The 22,549-nt window shown below is 41.3% G+C and overlaps 1 protein-coding gene across 3 annotated transcripts in view; it reads left to right on the top strand.

Annotated features, from left to right (window-relative positions):
• The window catches only part of LOC147232897 (plasma membrane calcium-transporting ATPase 1-like), a 106,811-nt gene that overhangs the window by 79,757 nt on the left and 4,505 nt on the right, over positions 1-22,549 (top strand). For 2 of the 3 annotated variants that reach the window (XM_086150041.1, XM_086150038.1), the window contains 10 exons: positions 569-806; positions 4,568-4,747; positions 5,019-5,106; positions 6,051-6,157; positions 7,889-8,080; positions 12,474-12,687; positions 13,070-13,281; positions 14,620-14,727; positions 15,991-16,173; positions 19,732-19,942. In XM_086150041.1, coding sequence (XP_086006167.1) covers positions 569-806; positions 4,568-4,747; positions 5,019-5,106; positions 6,051-6,157; positions 7,889-8,080; positions 12,474-12,687; positions 13,070-13,281; positions 14,620-14,727; positions 15,991-16,173; positions 19,732-19,942 — 1,733 coding nt within the window. The remainder of the gene's footprint in view (positions 1-568; positions 807-4,567; positions 4,748-5,018; positions 5,107-6,050; positions 6,158-7,888; positions 8,081-12,473; positions 12,688-13,069; positions 13,282-14,619; positions 14,728-15,990; positions 16,174-19,731; positions 19,943-22,549) is intronic. The other variant, XM_086150040.1, reaches the window with a different exon arrangement.

Genomic DNA, 22,549 nt, shown 5'->3' with positions numbered 1-22,549 from the left:
TAAAAAAAGATAAAAATGTTATTAGAATTATGTTAAAACAATTCTAATAACATTAGAATTACATTAGAATGCATTAGAATAACATTAGAATAACATTAGAATATTGAAAATTTTGAGAAAAGATTTTGAGAAAAGATTTTGAGAAAAGATGACCAGGAAATAACAATTACACACTAATACAATTTCTTTAAAAGAGTGGACTTGATGAAAGGCTTTTACAAATATTGCCGATGCTGACTGGGATGTTTATGCATGGCGTCGTTATATTCTCCTCTAATGTTACCCGATACGGATGAATGAATAGATCTTAATATCACCATGTGATTGACAGGTGACCAGTCTAGCTTATACCTTGTCTCTCGCCCACTGACAGCTGGAAATGCCCATATGTGCAGGACAAGCTGTATAAATAATGAATGAACGAATAAACTCCTCGTGTATGACAGGTGGTGTTTCACAACCCCTCGTTCAGAAAGACTTGGATGGATAGTTTGCGCTTGAGAAGCATGGTCTGACCAATGGCTGGCACCTGCTCATTAATGTCCATCCATATCCCAACCCACCCCAGATGTTCCCGTATCCTGGACGCCCAGGGTCAGCCTCGTGCCTTCAAACCCAAAGACCGCGACGAGATGGTACATAAAGTGATCGAGCCGATGGCTTGTGACGGGCTGAGAACCATCTGCGTGGCCTTCAGGGATTTCCCCGCTGACGCAGGAGAACCGGAATGGGACAACGAAAACGAAATCCTGAACGACCTCACCTGCATCGCTGTGGTCGGCATCGAGGACCCCGTCAGACCCGAGGTACTCTTTTCAGTCTGAGATAATATATTGAATTAAACACTGCTTTTAAGTTATATTGCTCATTATAATTAATCTTTAATTTAACCGTGATCCATAAGAATATACGTTCCATCTTTCCGACCAATTGGAGCTTTGAATTGACGTCCCCACAAATCCCTGTGTGGTGTCATTCTGTACCCTTAATTAGGATTTGAGTCCCCGCAGTGTTAAAATAGATCTAAACTCTAGATGGAGGCCAAAATATTCATAATAACCCAGGTTTCCTACTGATATTGAAAGCACTGGCAGGTGTGAAGAATTATTTTTGGTGTAATTTTTTTTTTTTTTTTTTTTTTTCCCCGTCGTGACTGTTCTGCAATTGTTAGTCGTGACTGCTGTGTTTGCACGTGGGCAGAGCACACAAACACTCCTCGGAGCCGCAGCTGCGAAAGGCATAAACGCGTGTCAATGTTCAAGCTCGTGCTTGAAGTCCAACCGAATCCCCCCAAAAACACAGGAAGCTCAAGCCGTTTATCAAACACACAGGAACCCAATTGCAAGAAGCACAAACCGAAAACTAGCCGCTGGTCTAATTGTTGAGCAAAATTTGCCTCGGATCTCTAATGACCTGAGGGAGAGAACCATAGTAGCACTTTAAAATAGTTATTAGGTGTTTCACACTAAGAGGGAAGGTGGAAAAGCAAGTTTGCATCAGGAGTCAGATAAAACAAGGACAGCTTTAGATACAAACAAAATGCACAAAGGACTATAGTATGGTCTATCGATGCAAATAACATTTGAGACTGGTTTTTAAAGCAAACTGTAGGTTCAGATGATCCAGCTCAGAGAGATGGCTCTTCCACGGTTTGTAAGACTTTCACTTCTCATTTTAAATTCAATCAAATTAACCAATAATCAGATCGTTTGTTAGGTGAAAAGACTGGCTCAAGGGCTCTGTAAAAACTTTGCTATTTGAGTGTTTTGCATGCAGTCAGTTCTTTATATTCCAGGGGCACAAGACATGGAAATCATAGTTGCCGGTCAACCAAGGAACCAAGGAAAACCATAAGAAATGATGTAATAGTAAGCATATGTTGATTCACGGCTTTGTAAAAACAAAAAATCCACATGCAGACAAATAAAGCTTCTCTCAAACAGCTCTTCATCATGGTGAACAGGCCGTGACCGTAGGCATAGATCATTATTTAGCCAGGTTCCTCAGTCAATGCGTTTGCTCTTTGTCCTTGGTGTCTTAAGTGAATGAACCTGAAGTTTTCCTGAAGTAATCACTAAGTTGTGCTACAGAAGAGACAAACTTCCCTAAAACAATTGATCTCGTTCATCACTAAAGCACCTGGTTCTTTTTTTTTTGCATCGCAAGGACCACTTCTTGTTTGCCTTATATATCTTGGATCCTTGCTGTTATTCTCAATTCGATCTGGCCCGTCATCATGAAGGATGTTGCAATTTACCATTTCTCAGCTTTTACTGCAGAAAGCATCCTGGCGGGGGGAAACAACATGAGTGAGGATCCATGGGACGAGGTTTAGTAAAAGTCTGGATCAAAATGACATGAGCCTTTATCGGAAAATTGATCCTGGCGAGATGCTGCCGCTCATCACTCTGCTTTGATGGCGCGGTCTAAATTGAGAAAAATACAATTCCGGAACAGAAGACCTCCTTTTAGTTTTGTTTCACGAACTAGTTATGAATGATGTATCCGCATCATCGATACCTCTGATAAAATATGGAACCGTGAAACAGCTTTAACCACCGCAGCAGAGAGAAAAATGTTTGGTCTGATGTAAATGAATTTCAATTATCTACTTGTGTCTTTTCCACTCACTCACATTTGATGTTGAAAACTGAGGCGGGCTGAGCGGATGCCAGTCTTGACGTGTGATTTGAATATTTGCATAATTTCTAATTTGCCTGTAAAATACTGGCCTCGAAAAAATGTTTTTTTTTTTTTTAAAAAAAAAAAACAACTATGCCGCAAAGCCGTCGACGGCTGTGCCTCCATCGTCAGAAGCCGCCGTTACTTCAGATGACACTTCAGAGGAGAGGATGTGTCATTTCATCTAAAACCCTATCTTATTGCCTTACGCCTGTTCCTCACATCTTTCCCTTGTCTAACACAGAGATTGGTAGAGGTGGAGCGGGAGGCAGGAGTGAATACAAACAAGCTCATCTAGGCTGTCCCCACCTGCTTTTAATGTGAAGCCAGGAAGGCTGGGCGGAAAGCATGCCGTCAAGCCCCCTCCCTCATCTTCACAAATAGGGAAAGTGGTGAAAAATGTCATGAAAGTACATGAGAGCCTAACAGAGAGTACAAGGGGTAAAAACATCATTAGAAGGAATGTTCCTTACCTGACAGACCACCCTTGCTTGGTTTAATATTTGTGTTGTGAGAGAAATATTTCAAAGTGGGAAGATTGTTTCTGCGCCTAAACTAAAAAGCTTTAAATAAAAACCCGTCCTGAGGTCTGTTCAGGTGCGTCTGGCACAGATGCCTTTACATGTTAAATGAAGCCTGTAATGAAGCACGGGAATCCTCGTCTCTGCTGCCGGCTGCTTTAATGCCAAAGCACAAAGAACCAACGCGGTGGAAATAACCAGAGAGCGGCAGCTCAGTGTCTATCTCCACAGGCCCTGACGTTTGCAAAAGAGTGTATTTCAGCTTTTATATATTAATTTATTCTTTCGATTTTTCACCACTTTCTCTCTTAAGCACATGTATGCAATCGAAAGGCATGACCTACTACCGGTAGTTCCACCATCAACATGTAGAACTCTTGCAATCAAAGAGTAACCAGATTTAGTCTATTAACACTTCTTGGAGTGGTTGTTAGTGTGACAACATATCTTTTTTTTTTTCCTCACAAGCTGTTTAGTAGTGATGTAACTTTATGTTTCAGTACCGTAGTATATCACAGCCTGGCATTGACACCCTATGTTAGACCACTTGTTGACAGCGGCACCCAATGTTTTTATTCCGCTTTCCTGAATTGCCATGCGTGCATTTCAAGTTTAATTCGAAAGTTCTTTGCTGAACCAAATACCAGGTCACTACTTCCTGGCCGCTCACCATGTGCTCCTTCGGACTTTTCTTTCATTTAGGCTTTACGTACAGTTGTGTCGCCTCTCCACTCTGAAAGTGGTCTAAATGAAATGAAGAAATATTCTTTGTACTTTGGACTGAGGTTCCCCTCTTCTCGCTGGGGCGGCTATTCCTTTAACCCAAACCAAATTAGGTCCCAAACAAACAAAGATCAACGGTTGAGACATCCAGGTGATGTGCTGAAAATCATGTGGGTTCATTCCTTTGAATCACATACAGATTTTACAGTCGAGCCACTTTTGAGAAATAACACCAACAAAAACCTTTATTTCCTTGAAGTTTGAGTTCCAAGTATTACTTCCGCTGAGTCCTGTTTTTGTGAGTGCCTTCTTTTTATTCACTCTAACATCTTGAACTAGGTGATAAATGATGGGGCATGAAGGGTGGGGCAAAGGTCACCAGCAGAATGAGTTTCCCTTCTCAGTGTTGAGTCAATATTGTTAGCGACCCTCATACTGGTGTCAAGGGATATGTCTGATGAATCAGTCTCCTCTTCCCTCACGGAAACCCAACTTCCCCCCCAAGCCGACAAACCCATCATCCGAAAATCTCCTTTCGCCTTTAAAGAGAAACAATATTTGAATTATTTGTATTTTATCCGGATCATTCAGGGTTGCTGCTGTGGACGCTTGTAGATTTATTCCTCCTGACACTTCTGCAGGTACCTGAGGCTATTTCTAAGTGCCAGCGTGCCGGCATCACTGTACGTATGGTGACTGGAGACAACATCAACACAGCCCGCGCCATCGCAACTAAGTGTGGCATCCTGCTACCCGGGGAGGACTTCCTGTGTCTGGAGGGCAAAGAGTTCAACCAGCAGATAAGAAATGACAAGGGAGAGGTAAGCCAAGGCAAGACTAGGAGGGTTATACAAGTAAAGCATTACAGTATGTACACCAACTAGAGAACATCAAGCACGCCATGATATTTGACAGTTGTTTGAATCTACACATGTATACAAATCTTTTGGCTTCCTTAGTTTCTCCAACATACTTGGAAATTGACAATTTGACAGAAAAAAAAACAAATGCGAGAATGATATACTGCTGCTGGTGAATCATGATTTAACATGCAAAACGACAAGTCATTTTCCACATGTGTTAATTTTCAAGGTGGAACAAGAGCGTCTGGACAAAGTTTGGCCCAAACTGCGTGTTTTGGCTCGCTCCTCACCGACAGACAAACACACCCTGGTTAAAGGTTGGTGTATTATTACCGCATTGTAACGTTTTAATGGAATTGTGGTGTGATGTACCTTGTAATTACCTTCTTCTACTTGTGTCTCTGTATTTAATTGTCTTCTTTCAAAAGGGAACATAATTGTGGGATGAGATGTGATTTTGGTCAGTCTAACCCGTCGCTTCTCAGCTCTTTTCTGTTACGCCCCCCTTAGGAAAAAGAAAACAACTATAAATAGTATAATTTGTCTTTAACGTTGTTATATGCACACCCCTGCACCGCATTGTATACTTACTAACACTTAGGGGGAAAAATAGAAAGACATATAGATCAAATTGAAAGAAAGAATAACTTTATTAACATTTATTACCATAACAGTGGGCGCTGGTTTACTGAAGTAGCTTTCACAAAACAGGATAATTGTTAGCAATATTCAGCAAGCGGCTAATCAGCGTAAATAGGGGTAACGCCTAACTTTTTGGGCTTCATGTTGTCCACCGCCAACATTTTAAACATAGTAAACACGCATTCCTCGTCTACCTCTGTAGTCACAGTGAAGCCAAGCGCTACACACGCTTTGTCATATTTCCTCGTCTTAGCTTTCGGGTGACTTTCGTTTGTCTCATTATCTCCGTCTCTCACTGCCTCTCTTATCATCACTGTTAAATATTTTTCCATGGTGTCTCTTGAGGGCTTGTTCACTAGACTTCATAGCTCCTGCTTTGTCCTGTGTGCGCGCATGCAAAAAACAAAAAAAAACCTACACCATTGAGATAATCTTACACCACAAGAATGTTCCCCGGGGTCATTGCACCGTATTTGAGAAGCAATGGTGTTACCTAAACTCCAATATAATATTCCATGTTTGTAGTCCTAAAGCCTCATCTCAAGGCAATTAGTCTTGTTTTTTTTCCCTGCAATGTTGATGCACTTCTTTGAGTGTTCTGTGCATCTTTGATCATCAGGAATAATTGACAGCACGGTGGGAGAGTGCCGTCAGGTGGTCGCAGTGACAGGAGATGGAACCAATGACGGACCAGCTCTCAAGAAAGCCGATGTCGGCTTTGCCATGGTAACGACTCATTCTTTTCTGAACTTGGGTCTTTTCTTCCGCTGATGTTTGGAATCACAGGTCGACAAATGTTTCGTGTGGAGGCCGGGGTTCATCTCACTCTATCATCGTTTAACCACCTTTATTCTCCCACTTCCACCACAGAAAGCGATAGTGCTTTAGCTTTTGTTGTCTTTAATACGGCAAATGTCAGAATCACTGTCATCGCCTAAACACCAGAAAGGAGTCAAAAGAAAATCACATTTTTTCTTTTTGAAAACATATTGAGTTCCAGTGTTACTGACTGACCTAATCATTCCAAAAAGAATGCGGGGAAAAAAAAATGTGGATTAACTCATTTTGTGTCTTAGTTAAAGCTCTTAAGTCTCATCACCATGGCTCATATACCTCAGAAAAGAGGAAATCAAAGGTTGCGACATAAAATTAATGAATAACTTGCCGGAGAATTCATACCCTGTCTCGGCAGCGATGGAACTAGTTAACAAGGCATAAGGTTATTTGCATTTTAATAATGGGGATTGGATAGTTCACTGTAGTCGGGAGCACGTGAACATCTAGCTTTTATTCATTTTACTGATTTTTAAATTTAGCGTGATGGAACCCCAGCTGATCATCTCAAGCTGTGGAACTGAACACGATAATGATCACGGTGTAATAGAGTAGGATAATAGAAACACCAACAGAAATTACGTGGAAATCTAATGGAATTAGAGCCCCTTGCCTGGATAAAAGCTGTGAAATATTAGAATACGGACACAATTCAAACGCAAGTGTTTGACTTTCAAAACATGTAATTCTCAACTTCTCGCAGGAGGCGGACAGTTCCACACCTGCACCAAGGAGGCCTAGGGTCTAAAAGCAGACGTCATTCCCTTGACACTCCTGTGAATGTAGAAAAAAAAATCCGTAATGTAATTTCATGTTCATATCGCAACAAAACCTAACCCGGACTTGGTGTCCATTTCCTTCGAGAATAAACTTACAAGAGGTTTGACAGTTTCTCCGAGAACAAAACCTGAGATCGGGAAGTTGGTTCAGTCCCGACCAGGATGCCTTAATGGGTCGCTGCATTAATTACATAAGAAAATGTTTCCCGTGTTTCTACAGACTCGCAGTCAAAGGACACACAAGAGCAAGCAATAACAATGCCAGCAGACACCAACTAAAGCATCAGCAGACTCCTATGTTCTATGACATTTATTTTCTGACGGAAAGTCATCTGAGCACCAGGCTGTCAAACAGCATCCTGACAGTAGTTACTGTTCCTTAAACCTTTCCAGGGATTTATAAGCCGTGACCTTCAAGACGTAATGGGTCCATGAGGAATATTTTCAGCCGGCACCAGACTTCTGCTTGCTTTCTGCCAATTATCACCTGTTCAGTTGGAAACCTCCTCTGCCGGTCTTACATCCACTCGCATCACATCACATGTCACATGGCTACTGTTAACACCAGGAAGGCTGCTGTCTCAGCTTTGCAACCGTGTATCTCTCTCTGGTTAAAAATATTTTTCACTTTAAGCCTCGTTCAATTCAACTGCATAATCTTTGGAATCACACAACGTTGGTGACAAGCAACATGTTCAGTTTGGCATGTTGTAAATATAACAATTTTGCAGCTCAGTGTCACGTTGCCTGCTTTACAGTGGGTTTTTATCACTCAGAGACAGGTGGTCTCAAGTTCAGTGCATGTTAACCTCTAATCTGATGCCCCTTCACCTCTGCCTGTCAGGGAATTGCTGGCACAGACGTGGCAAAAGAGGCATCGGACATCATCCTTACTGATGACAATTTCACCAGCATCGTCAAGGCCGTCATGTGGGGGAGGAACGTCTACGACAGCATCTCCAAGTTCCTGCAGTTCCAGCTGACAGTCAACGTGGTGGCAGTGATTGTGGCTTTCACCGGCGCCTGCATTACACAGGTAAGCAGTTATACACAGGCATCATAAGTAATAATGAAAAGGCTGATTTGACCTCTTGACCTCTGTCTGTTCTACAACTGATGTTTTATGTTTTTTTTTATGTCCATGTCTGAACCTGCCAATATTTTGTTGAAAGTTTTTAATGCAATTTAAACATAACCAATGCTGGCTTTTTGTTACTTCTATTTGTGTAAATGCAATCACATCTTGCAGCTGAAATCTATCCCAACAATCACCTGCTTTTACATCATTGTAAGGCCTTTCACAGTATCATTGCCTAAGACATTACAATGCACTGACTGTGCGGAAATTCTGAATTTAAAAAATTAAAAAAACATCACCGGCTCATTCATAAAATGGAGCAAATCACAATAGAATAGAATTTAATGCACCCTTAGTCGTCCCACAATGGAGAAATTTCATTTCACACAGCTGAAAGTGAACACAGTATTAGAGGTAGTTAATTTATTAATATTAAAAGATATTACAACTGTTAAAACAATAGCATACAAAGTATCAAAACATATAGAAAATGAAAAATATAAGTCCTTCCAATTTTTTGGAAAGTGAACATTTGTAAATAATGGTCATTGAATGGTAAATAACTTCCAACAACTGCATACTAAACACTAAAAATCCATATATACTGTCTCTCCTTCTTCCCACATTAAAGATCCAGAACATATGACTTCTCAGATATTTTTCACAATTTTCACTACTACTACTGTCAGGCCATCTGTAACGCGAGGGGTCGAAGTTCCTGCATCACACTCGTGCCTGTTGAGTATTGGAGCAGGGCCGACATCGCTCTGATGAAATAAACAGCCCTTCCAACAGCATCTGAGCTGGATAGACCCGCCGAGTGTGCCTCTATTTTTATCTCAGCGTTCATTATCATGCATTTTACTCTCTAATGTCATTTGCTGACCATATTTGAAATGGATTCTTGACCCATTTTGGTTTCTGACCCTGAGTTCAGGGAGGCAGATCTAAAGCATAACTTTCACGCACATATTTCAGTGAAACCATATAATCAGATCTTAGATGGACTAAACATTCTGGTCTGCTCAGAGGAAACGAATACTGTTACAGTAGTCCAATTCTTGATTTGATCAAAACTTCTGCTTGATTTTTTTAAATATTTTTCTTGAATCTGCATCTGTTTTCAAACATGTGACGTATATCAGGAATAAGTTTGAGCGAGTCATTTGTGATTCAGTGTGACCAGCTTGGCGCTGCAGGGAGGAAAGGCTTTCGTGTCAAATTTTTTGTCCCATAATGTCTCTAATCAGAAAGCTGAACTCTTGATATAGTTTAGGAAAAAAAAAGGAACTCACGGCTGTGTATTAAGTGAAAGACTCACAGCTGGCAGAACAGATAACTAACTCATCTACTGATCAGTGAACACAAAGTAGGCTAAGAAACAGCCTGAAACCATGGCAACACGTCACCATCTTAATCCTGAAATATAACTGGGACTCAGCAGGTCGGTGGTCTCGGCTCGCTGTTTATACTCAGGTTCTACCCTTTGATTCTTTCCTGTTCAACCACTGAAATGTTGCCACACATCATTAAGAGACAGCTTCCAGGCTTTATTGCATGTGAACGGGTCGGACCCAGGGGTGTACTCTTTACATATGAGCTACCAACGACAAGCTATGATTCTATCGGTTATTGTTTTCATCCATAATTATGGTAATATACCAATATACCAAAGAAATGCTCTATAAATCTGCATTAATCAGCCATGAAGATTATAATTGCCCCCCTGGCCTGGTGTGGTCACAGCTTTCAGTAGTTTTTATGTTTCATCATTACAACAAAATGCTCTTTAATCCAGTGTCTCTCGGGGTATTCAGAGTAATCGCCTGCCATGCATTGGTTCATTTGCAACCTCTGACCCTGCTGTGGCGTGGGCAGGAATCACAGTGCAGTGTGGAGGCTCAGATTATTAAAAGGGTCTGAAATGCATATGCTGCCAATGTAGGGCTTTTTCCATACATGTGTAGTAAAAAGTACAGTTACAGGTACCAAAGGTAAGTTGCAACACCATAGTGCAGCCTAGTACATAATCTCATGGTCTCAAAGACACACACACACACACACCCACACACGCTCTTCCTTGCTACCATTTCTCATAAATAAATCTTGCCAGCCAGCATTTTAGACAAAACTGATTAACAGAGTCCATTGAACATACATACACACATGGACTATAATAAAGCAAGTACCAAAAGATCTAATATTTGCTCTTGATTCATCTTTTACTTTTCTGCACAAGTGAGGAGTTGTCTTTTTCATGAACCATTGCCATCGACATGTTGAGAAAACCAGCTTTACTGCTTCACAGATGATTTATCTATCTCCCAGATTCAAAATTTTCAAGAAAATGATCAACTTTTCACGGTTGCTTTTATGTTGATTCTGATAAGTATCAGTAGAAACCACCTTAAGAACATGCTCTTTGCCTCAAATGCATTGTATTAGACCTTTGGTTGAACGAGAAATGATGCAGACTTCATCTGGCCGGTTTTGCTAAATATTAATTTCTTGTTTCGACCCCTTTTAGTCAAATGACCCGTAACACTAGTGACAGTAAAAAACACAGATTGCCAAAGAACCTCGTCATTGATGGGGAATATGTGCTCTGACACTCCATAAACATTAAAAATGACATTTGAAAACAGCCTGTTACAGAGGACACATTACCTACACTCCTCACACAATGTGATATGTATTTTTTATTTATTTTTTTAAACATCCCCCAATAAGTAGCTCATTATGAGACCCAATCTGTGCCACTCAAACGTAGGAAGACATGCATTAATCGACGCGGCCAGCAAACTGAACATTTCATTTGTATATATGGAGAGAGAGCATCCATATCACACAATAAGAGATAATGTTTTTTATCTTTAATTAAGGGCTCATGTTGTTTACAAGCGAGATGAGATTTTATGTCATTCACTGTCGACCTTTTTACTGTGGAGACGTGATGTGGGCATATAGAATGCAATGCTGATGGACAAGTTCTAATATGTAAACTATGCGCATGTTGTTATTTGGTGGATCTCGAGCTGTAAACCATCCATGAATTCGAAAAGATCCTCTTCTTCCTTGGCCTTGTGATGACTTTCGGTGAAAATCTTGATATGCGGCAAAGAGGGGAAGGTGCAGTAACGCATATCTTTCTTTGAAATGATCATTACTTAAACATGGGAGAGGGAGGAGCTGGTCGCGTTTGGACCTGTGTGAAATGTGCCAGCGCTCAATTTTTTTAAAACTCCAACCTTATCATCGTCGTCATATTGTAAACAAAAACAAAACATGTTTTGTTATCTTCAAGGCAGACAATGGAAAATGGTGCTTGTTTATGGTAATTTAGGTAATTACTATTCACTGGATGATGCTACATTCTAATTGGGTGCTTCAATGTTTAATGTACCATGAACTGATGTATGGTTTTAATTTTTTTTTTTCTTAATAAACATGCAGAGAAGTAGAAATCTGTGCCTGGAGAACTGCCTGCAGGGCATCCTATCAGGTTGAACATAAGCTCAAGCCACTTCCCGTAAGCACAGCGTAATAACACAGCGTTCCACATGTGCAGTCTTCTAACAGTCGGAAGCCATCTCAGTGGCTCAGTCCCCCCTCCATTCAGTGTAGTGGCTCTGAAAATGAGCAAAAATACTTAAATTTGCAGTGGCTGTCATGAGGCGATGCGAGGAAGTGTTTTCAGTGAAAAAAAGCGAAGTTCTCCTAAAGCTGTATGACTTTACCTCTTACCTTTGTAGAGAAGAACAGAGTGAGACATGCAAGAGCAAGACTTACCCTCTGAGCGTCAACCTCTGAGTAACATAACATAAATAAAACATAACATAAATATCCCGACACGAGTGTCACTCCACGTTCAATAAATTTCATAAAATTTACAGCTAATGATTCACAATATATTGGTATTTGATAAAAACAAATAAGAAATACCAGCAGCAACAATATAAATCACTCTACTCTTGCATCACTCTACCCAAATAATAGTAGTAGCAATAAAACCTTCTCATAAAGCGCCTTTTTTCACATATACAGTTCAAAGTGATTTACAAAAATGAAAACTTGGGTTAAGCGCAGTATTTAAATGAATGTCAAACAATGGAGAAATTAGTGTGGACTGTTACCAAAACAAAACTCCCCACAGAGGTAGGCTCTAGTTAAGATTTATAATTGATATATCATTGATTTATAATTGATTTATAATATGGAAAGATAGATAATTATCAGTATATGAGTCATTTAGAGGTTTTTATTCACGTCATCTCTTACCAATTTGGTTAATAGATGTTTCAGTACGTCCCGTGAGACGATCCTCTGTCCTCTCCTCCACCGCCTCTTGCAGGATTCTCCTCTGAAGGCCGTCCAGATGCTATGGGTCAACCTCATCATGGACACCCTGGCTTCTCTCGCCCTCGCCACCGAGCCTCCGACTGAATCCCTGCTGCTGCGTAAACCGTACGGCCGCAACAAGCCCCTCATCTCCAGGACCATGATGAAGAACATCCTCGGTCACGCCGTTTACCAGCTTGTCATCATCTTCACCCTGCTGTTCGCCGGTGAGTTTACCAATCAGCCCGGTTCAGCAGTGGAACACAAAAGTGAAAAGAGTGTTGCGAGAGGAGGGGATAATTTCATTGCTAGAATTCTTTTTTCTTAATATCCCACAGTGTTTTTCAAGTGCTTTTTGATTGGAACATTTCTTTGCAAAATGTTGTGCGATAAAATGAGTTTTCCAGCGTCAATTAAAGTACTCCAAGAAGTAGGTCTGCTGTTAATGCCGAGATAAAATCTAAAAGAGACCAAATCTACTAGTTGGCTCGTTTTCATGGAATAAACTCCTCAACCAAAGTTTTCCATCTTGTCGTTTATTGTGAAGATAATACTCGTTGACAAACCAAGCACCTTCGTCGCCTTATCTTGACCTACATTGTCTTCCAGGCGAGAACTTTTTCGACATCGACAGCGGCCGTAACGCGCCCCTGCACTCGCCGCCGTCAGAGCACTATACCATCGTGTTCAACGTGTTCGTCATGATGCAGCTCTTCAACGAAGTCAACGCCAGGAAGATTCACGGGGAGAGAAACGTGTTTGAGGGCGTCTACAGGAACCCCATCTTCTGCAGCGTTGTGTTAGGAACATTTGCCCTGCAGGTCAGTCTGCCTACATCAGATAGGGAGATGCACCCGTTTGTGATAGTTTGGTCGGAGGAGAGGCAAACAATCTGCTTTGTTTTGGTTCCAGAACACTATTGTTATGGATCAATTCATCAATTGTTTACTGAATGCATTTTAGATAAAGGGCACTAAAGAAGACACAGTGTGCAGGACTGAGCTGTAAAAACAGTGAAGACAAAAGTCATTCTCCAAAGACTTTTCCACTTTTTGATAGTAATTATTTGCTTTCACCGTATATTCACCTCAACAATTAACTTCAAAAGCCTGTTCATGTCGTTAAGATGTTAAGATGCCTTCAGGGACAAAAAAGGCGAGACTGTATCACGCAGCCTCTGTAAATGAGGAAACGGCTAACAATGTCATGAATGAGCCGATGCGATTCCGAGAAGAGATGCTGAGAGATCTGTGTGACTGAGCTCAGCAGGTGCTGAAATTATTCCAAGTTTGTAGACAGCGGTTTGATAACTAACGTGCCACATCTTTGTTTCAGAACATGTGAGTCGGCGGTTCATTGTTGTTCCTCTGACAGTCATTTCACCCACCCTCCCACAAAAAAAGATACTATTATACCAAAGCTGCACATAATGGAGATTTTTTTTTTTTTTTTTACATAAAAGCTATGATTTGGGAGGGATCATTTGTCATGGTCTCTTATATGGACCTTTTATCATAGGTGGCGTGTTCTGCCTTTGGCTCTGCAGTGTGTCATCCAGCATGAAGATACTGTGGTTCTGATCGGCTCAGCATAAACCTACATGAAGTTTCGTTTTCTGCTTATTATTATTTTATGGCTCATGGGATGTCTGTGGCTCATTTGGTGGAGTGGGCTTCCCTGCAACATGAAGGTTGGCAGTTCGATTCCCAGCGCCTGTTCATATGCCAAATTGTCCTTGGGCAAGACACTGAAACATATGTTGCTCCCAATGCCCTGTTTAGATCCTTGCATGGCAGCTCTGCCACCATCGGTGCGTGAATGGATAGAATGATCTAGTGTAGAAGAAGAATGACGAAAGCTTTGAAACTGCAAGGTGTGAAAGCACTATATGATTGAGAGCATTTAGCATTAACGGTTTTATGGTGCAAATTTTCTTGCTGTGCTGAACACATCTTTATAGATGTGTCATTCGTATCGTTGTCATGCCCTCTCCCCATATTTTCCAAAACAAATGAAATAATCAATAACAAAAAATTTTCCCGTTTGAATTGTCATCTTTTTAGGTGACATGAAAACACAGTGTCATCACTAGATTTGCTTCACGGCAGGTTTTCCACCTCTTACACCTGTTTTTTTTCTTTGGTCGTTTTCTTCCTCAGATCATCATCGTGCAGTTCGGCGGGAAGCCATTCTCCTGCACGGCACTGACCATCGACCAGTGGCTGTGGTGTGTGTTCATCGGCGTTGGGGAACTGCTGTGGGGTCAGGTGAGACCACACAACCTCGAAGTCAAGACGGCAAATCAGTCAGAGGTCTATGGAGATGATGAAGTGGATATATCAGTTTGGCAGCAGCAAACTGTTGCCTGTCACACTTGCGCTGCTGCAGCGTTACCATCACAACCATCACCATGGTAATGAGTTCAGCACATGAAAGCAGTGCAACTCCTGTTTATGAGTATCAAGGGAAAACAAACCCAGCATGCCAGTCCCTCTGTGAATACACACGAACACGTGCGCGCACTCAAACACACACACACACACACACACACACCGTGCCTGGCATGAACCTGTGAAAATGAAAACACGCAAAGGCTCAAGAAATTCGTCGTAGAAGCCAAGGTGGAAGAAGCCTGCCGGGTTCAGGTGGAGGGCATAAAAATGCTGACGGAGAATGAAGCTGATCTGAGATTTGAATCCTTTTGGTTTGACTCATGCAGAGACGAGGATGGTCGGTGTTTGTTGTGAGACCCTCCAGCCGTGGCAAACACCCACACCTCTCTGTTATTGTCCGTGTTGAGAAACATCATTAATGCATAAATGCATCTGTCTTTCTCCGGAGCAGCGGAAGATATTCTAAAACTGTTTGCTCGGGCCAACCATGACCTACGCGCCGACCTTTGTGTGGAATAACATATGAGGGAGCCTTTAATAAAGCTATATTGAACCACAGATTAATCACTTAGCCCATTAGGCTGGTGCCTGAGGGCCTCTGACAACCAAAAGCTTGTTAAACACAAGAAATCTAATACAGCAGCTCTGAATTTATGACTGGATTAATTTTCCTGTCTTTTTCTTAATGTAAATCTAATTTTCTTGCAACTGCTCACTAATTTCTCACTAACAGTAAGATGATTTCTCTCTTGGGTTCAGGTTTTTGTTAAAACATGAGATTTTCTTTTTCTCCTTTTACTGTCTCAGAATTACCTCAATATTAAATATTTACTATTGTTCTAGAAATTGCCCCAAAAAATAAGTGTATGAAAATAAGCTGTTTCTCCCCAGACACAAATGGTAGATTAATTACTTTTTTGCATTTTATAAATATCAGGTTTTTATCAAATTTCCTTTTTCTTTAAGGCAACACCGTGCATTACGGAATAAAGATTCTCAAAAGCATTTGCATTACAAACCAGACAATTCGTAGAATCCGTGTTTATTCTTCCCAGATGAGATTTCCAAGAGGCAGATGTAAATTCGGCATCCAGGAGCTTCCTTCCTCACGATATCTTAATGTTCGATTCTCTTCAGCTGATCACTGCCATCCCCACGCACCGCCTGAAGTTCCTGAAGGAGGCAGGTCACGGCATCACAAAGGAAGAGATCCCTGAGGAGGAGTTGACGGAGGATGCCGACGAGATCGACCACGCAGAGATGGAGCTGAGGAGAGGTCAGATCCTCTGGTTCAGAGGCCTGAACCGCATCCAGACGCAGGTAAGGCTGCCATGGGTACCCAGAACACATCAACGTTACTTAATTTGTGATTTACAGGTTTTTTTTGAGAGCGTCTGATATCACAGGTTTCCCGGCGTTAAATGATGAAACTCGTAGGACCCAAAAATCAGTTTCCATGATAATGCAGCAGCAGCCTCTGGACAATAAAATACATATATTCTCTTCTTTTTTTTCTGTTTTTGGTCAGTTTTGTTGCTCTTGAGTCATCCTTTTACGATCTTGTGGTGAATGTCTGTTTACAGCCAAACAAACTTAGAATCCAATCCAGCTGCCCCCTTTTCCTCCTCCTTCTCCTCCTCTTTACCCTCCGACTAAATGAACTCACGGCTGCCTGGTGCACAAGCTGATGCCTCAGACCAAGATTTTTTATCCACATGATAAGAGGCAATTAAATAAATGCTACTAAAAAGTTTGAGGGGCAATAAATCATTATCATGGAGATCAATTTTTAATTCAAGGCTGTTGGTCAATCAATGTAGCAACGGGACAAAAAAAAGGGAAATTGCATTTCTGAACTCTTCAACTCTTACGCTCTGAGCTTAGACTAGGAATGGAGCTGTCAGCCTCTCCCCTGTTTGTAACAGTTGGAGTCAATTGGGAGCGGGTGTGTGTTGGGGGGGTATTTATGCATACTCTGCAGCTGCTCAAGGTCCACGTTTAATTTCACACTCTTGTGCCAAGCTTTAAATCTCAGCTGGATGAAAAAAAAACATATTGTTCCTCCATCAGTCAGTCTGGTAGGCAAAAAGCAGCACCTTGATAGAGCTGATTGACTCATTGTGTGCTTGCGTGTGTGTGTCCTATGGGACTAAGTGTTAGCATGTCCACAGGCAGCCCCATTCAGTCTCTATGGGCTTCATTAGCCTTGATGCTAACACTCACCTACACTATGAGCCAACCAACGTTTTACTCCCACACACACTCCAAAATCACACACACAATCAGAGTAAGAGAGGTCAGAAGTTTTCATCCCAGTGGCCGAGTTACTCTTACTTATTTTTATGCCAAGGGGTAAGAACATTGGAATTCTTGATAACACTTATGTTTTTCCTCTCTCTTGCTTAGTGTTTGTTTGGCCTCAGCAGCTGCTGCAGCCCCTCGCAGCCTCGCCCCGGCTGACAAAAGATCCGTTTCTCAATCACTGCAAATGCGTCCATTGTATAAGAACAAATTCCATTTTATTTATCATTTTACTTTAATAACTATATTTTCTTGAGTTGGTTCTAGCGAGTTAGTATAATTTCCCTCACCTGCATGTTGTGAAGGCTCAGAGCTTCATGAAAAAACACATATAAACAGCTCGCAATTTGCCCAATTCAATATTAGAAATAATTTTCATTTTTATGGTTGGAATTTGATTTTGGAAAAAGAGGCAGCCAAGTACATTAATTATTCAGACCTTCATCTAAAAAAATAGAATTGGATGTCAATTCAAATGTAATGATTTTTGTTCAGCATTTTTATTATAATATGTTGGAATAATATCAAAATTGCTGTACATAATTTGAAAAAGTATACTGTATACAGGTGTTGCAGCCAATAAGAGTTTCTTTCAATATTGTTGAACGATCCATCGATCCACATCTAATCTCAATTCCAATTGCTATAAATCTTTTTTTAGCTTTTTAATTATCTTTTTATCTTTTTTAACATCTTGTAAGGTGACTTCGGGTTTAGAAAGCTGCCCACAAATATATATATTATTTTTATTTTTATTTAAAGTAACTGAATTCCCACATCAGTCTGACATAAAACAAAAGAGCAAATAGGTCTCACACCTTGACCTCAGTGTGAAGACACCAAACAGAGAGAAGCGGGCAACTGCTTCTAAAAGAGTCAAGAATTCATACTATTTATGAGTAAAATGGAAGCTAAAATAGTCTAAAATCATTGTGATCTTGATTCTCATTCATATATCATGTCAATCATGTTTGCTTATGCTGTGTTTATTGGATTTAGCAGGTGTGCATTTTAATTGCCTTTCGTAGAAAGGGTAGAAATAAAACGTGGCTAACAGGCGACTCAACATCCGTCATTTGATTTATTCACAAGGTGATGGTGGGGAGGTGGGGGTTGAAGATAGGAAAACTCCTGCTTCATTCCCTGCAATATCAGGCGCGTTGAAGAAGCCCCCGCCCCCCCTTATTTTTCTGCTGTATCTATAATATCAGGCTGTTGTCCTCCCGGGACATGAGGATGGGAGGATGAGGAGATGGAGGAGGAGGTGGCGAGCGGTGCAAACTAATTAGGTTCTTATCTTTCCACGCTTCCCTTCCCGTCGTCCTCCTCTCTAATCCTGGTGGGCAGCGTTGTGCTGCTCAACGCCTCAATAGTCAAACACAGGGGGGTATAATTGGTACAAGCAGCACCTCACTGCCCAAACTTTATCAGTCATTCCAAGTGACACATTTGCTCCTCTTGTTCTCGTCGCCTCTCCACTCTAAGGGCTTTCAAAAGCACTTTATTCTCTGTCCCAACTCCCTGTTCGTCCTTTACATTTTTCGGATCCCCTGTTTTGTCTTTCACAAACCGAAGGGTAGCTTTTCCCTCTCTCAGTTGTCCTCCCTGAAACTTCCCTTCTCTCCTTCCTCTCCCTTATTACCTCCCTTTTTTTTCTGCCCCACTCTCCCCCCGAAACCTCCTTTTCAGCATCATTGTTATGAATCCATAACGGCAAGGTGGTCTCATTGAAAATGAGCAGCTTCGTTTGTTGTTTTGTTTTATTTCCAAATAAGTAAACGGGTTTGAAACAAAAACAACTCAGATTAAAGTTACTTGAAAGGGGGTTTATAATATCAAATAATGAAACAGCGAATATCGTAAATTGGAATTGTTCTTGATTTTAAAAACCACAGTGGTCTTTCAACTGGTAAGAACAGTATTATTGCATTTGTAATGTCACTTTTCCACCAAATCGCAAGCTCTCTTCAAACATCATGACACAGAAAAGATGGCCACTCCTCGACAAAAGTACAATCATTACAATTTATTTATTATTCTCTGATTTCTTACGGTGAAGCATCTTCATCTGTTTCTTTTTCCGCACAACAAAATCATCGACACTATGGCGCTGCGTTTCGCCTCATGTCGTTTTCTACACAAAACCACCGTATAATTTATGTAAAACATTTGAAAACCGGTATCATTGCAGTTTTAAAAACCTTTGAAGGGAAGGTTCTTTACCAACTAACTTTCTGGACATTAACTTTGTGTTGTCTTTGAGCACCAGCGTCAAGATGCAAAATAACTGAATGTAGTTGGATGCATTTGAATACTCCAGGATATTCTTTCTTGCTTTTAACTAACAAAAAACTTAAATTTTTTCATATTCACCTCCTGATCATCCCACCCTGACTTCCGCACTTGAACAATCTTGTCTGATCTTTTAACATTATAAATTTGTCTTTTTATTACTGACAATCGATCATAAATCAGTCTATACGCTTTCTAATGTTCTCTAAACCGGAGTCTTTTTTTCTTCCTTCCTGGTCTTTGCTGGCTCTGTCTCTGCTCTCTAACACTCTTTCCTTCCTTCAGATGGATGTGGTCTATACCTTCCAGACGGGCCAGGCAGCGGTGCCCGGTGCCTTGCGCCGCCAGCCCTCCGTTGTCAGCCAGCACAATGATGCCACTGCCGCCAAAACTCTCTCTAGCCCCACCCATATTGGACTTAGCTCCTCCTCCTCTCTCACCAATTCAGCCGGGGCTCAGCCCCCTGCTGCTGCCGCTTCCTCCTCCACTGCAGGCAGTGAGTTGGTGTCTGGAGGCCAGCAATCAGCGAGCTTCCCCTAACCGGACTCTCTGTTTCTTTGTTTGACCTGCATGAAAGCCTGACCTCTGCATGGGCAATAATATTCAGTCCGCCGCTCATAGTCACTCTCAAGCAGGCTATCTGCACGTACATATCAGTTATAACCAATTCTTGAAGACTGACAGTATTGAACATGAAATCCAATTTGTTAGATGTGTTGCATGTGTGGAAAATGAAAAAAGAAAGCTTTAACCCTAGGATTCAAGCAATCTGTGCTGCTTGGGGAAAAAACAACATTTAAAACTGCCTCGCTGGATAAACAGGAGAGAAAATTAATAGTCTGAATAATAGAGAGTAAATTAGAAGAGAAATGTTCAAGGTAGGTGAGGAGCCTCTTTAATGGAGCTGCAAACAACTTCGGAGGAGGCTTAGTGACCAGAAGGAAAGGCTGTTGTATCGTTCTAACACCAGTTCAGTGAACATAATTCCCTTACATTCGTGTTGGGGGAGTTTCCCACATCCCTGGTATCGGAAATAAAGAAACTAAATTACTTTAGTTTCCTTAATTCAAGATCGAGAAGTTTTAGGACTTCAGGTACTTGGGGTGAAAAATCCAGAACAACAGAGAGTGTGGAAAATAGGTAAAGAGACGGGCTCAAGCAGGTTGGAATGGGTGGAGAAAAGTGTCAGGGGTACTATGGGATAGAAGACTATCAGCCAGAATGAAAGGAAAGGTGTACAAGACAGTGGTGAGACCAGCGATGATGTATGGCCTAGAAACAGTTACAGTGACAAAAAAACAGGAGGCAGAGCTAGAGGTTGCAGTGATGAAGATGTTGAGGTTCTCTTTGGGAGTGACCAGGAGGGATAGGATCAGGAATGAGTCCGTCAGAGGAACAGCACATGTTAGATGTTTTGGATAGAAGGTCAGAGAAGCTAAAGTGAGATGGTTAGGTCATGTGCAAAGGAGGAATAGTGAATATATTGGTAGACGGATGCTGGAATTGGAGCTGCCAGGCAAGAGGTCTCAAGGAAGACCAAAGAGAAGATTTATGGACGTAGTGAGAGAGGATGTGAAGGTTGTTGGTGTGAGAGAGGAGGATACAGAGAATAGAGTTAGATGGAGAAGGTTGATTCACTCTGGCAACCCCTAAAGGGAAAAGCCGAAAGAAGAAGAAGACCTTTGGTTTCTTTAATTATGGCTGGTATCTGTCAGTATTCGTTTTTGACCATGTCTGGGCTCACACTGTTACGAGGCAAAGATTTTTAGATGAATACCCTTGAATTTTAGTATATAAGTCATGAGGAAAAAAAAAAAAAATTACTTTATAAAGTCTGTTTAAATACAGGTTTTCCTCACTTATATTTTACTGTCATAATACAGATGCTTAATTGATTGTTTTATGCATTTGTAGGAGTTCATTGAGGCCAAACCCTTGACCAATATTGACTACCTGTGAAGACAATTTTTTTTTTATTCCCGACTAATCAGAAAATTGATGGATTTCTCAGTATTTGCGACAACACCAAACACCCACAATGGGTTGCAGTTGAAATTCTTCTTCAGTTGAAAACCTGCAGAAAGCCTGATCACCAGATCCTTACCTCCATTCCATTTCCTCTTCTGTTTCACCTTCCTTCCGTTGCAGCTTTCTTCTCATCTTAATCTCTTGCTCCTCATTTAAATTAATTTCATCAGTTTGCTTGCGGCCTGCTGCTGCTGCTGCTGCTGCTGCTGCTCCTGCTCCTGCATGCTGTGGAGATTTAAAAAAACGCCTCTCTTAACCCTGATATGACTTGCTGCCGGCAAATCACAACTGTTGGCACAAGTGGCCAACAAGAAGAGCAAGAAGCTGATCTGTGACAGAATAAGGGGGGGAAAAAAATCCCTGCCCTATTTTCTTTGTTGTTTTTCCGCCTCTGAGGCGACAGCCTGGGCACCAAGATAATTTTATGGGTTAATCCTGAGCAGGGTTAAATCTGTCAGTGCTCCGCAAGCCTCTCTTGGTTTAACAGCCAAGAGCTTTTTAACTTGTGAGGTTTATGTGTGTGTGTATGTGTGATTTTTGCATGTATGCACTAAGCTGCACTTTTTAGCCCACAATTCTCCTGCGGCCCCGTAACAGAGAGCTTTGAACCACAAGGTTATTAATTATAATGAAGAGTGTCTGCTGGTGCTTATAAATCAGTGTGATCAGCTGCAGCCTCTGAGGGTTCGTCTCAGAGGGAAGGACTTTACACAGAAAGGAGAGAGCAGCTAGAGGACAGGATGAGTCTCCCTCTGAACCTGATTATAAATACAGTCACCCTCGTTTTCCCCAGGCTGAAATTTCGGTCGTAACACACATTTCGGAGTTTCGCAGCACATACTTTGGCATCCGGCAAATGTCTGGAATGTGTGACACAGTCACATCTGAATAGCCAGGGTACTTTTTGTTCCTGTTACAAAAAAAGAAATAATGACTGAATCCCATATCCATTGGGATTCCATGGCATTCCATCGTATGTATGTCAAATGTAAAACAATCTAGCTAACTTGTTCATAATATGGGATGTATCACTCGTCCTAATTTATGCAGGTGACACCTTAAAAATAATTTAATT

Source organism: Fistularia commersonii, chromosome 7 (assembly GCF_037954325.1).
Source record: "Fistularia commersonii isolate RoL2024-O1a breed Wild chromosome 7, RoL_Fcom_v1.0, whole genome shotgun sequence".
NCBI classification, from domain to species: Eukaryota; Metazoa; Chordata; class Actinopteri; order Syngnathiformes; family Fistulariidae; genus Fistularia; species Fistularia commersonii.
This window is presented reverse-complemented; position numbering and strand designations above follow the sequence as displayed.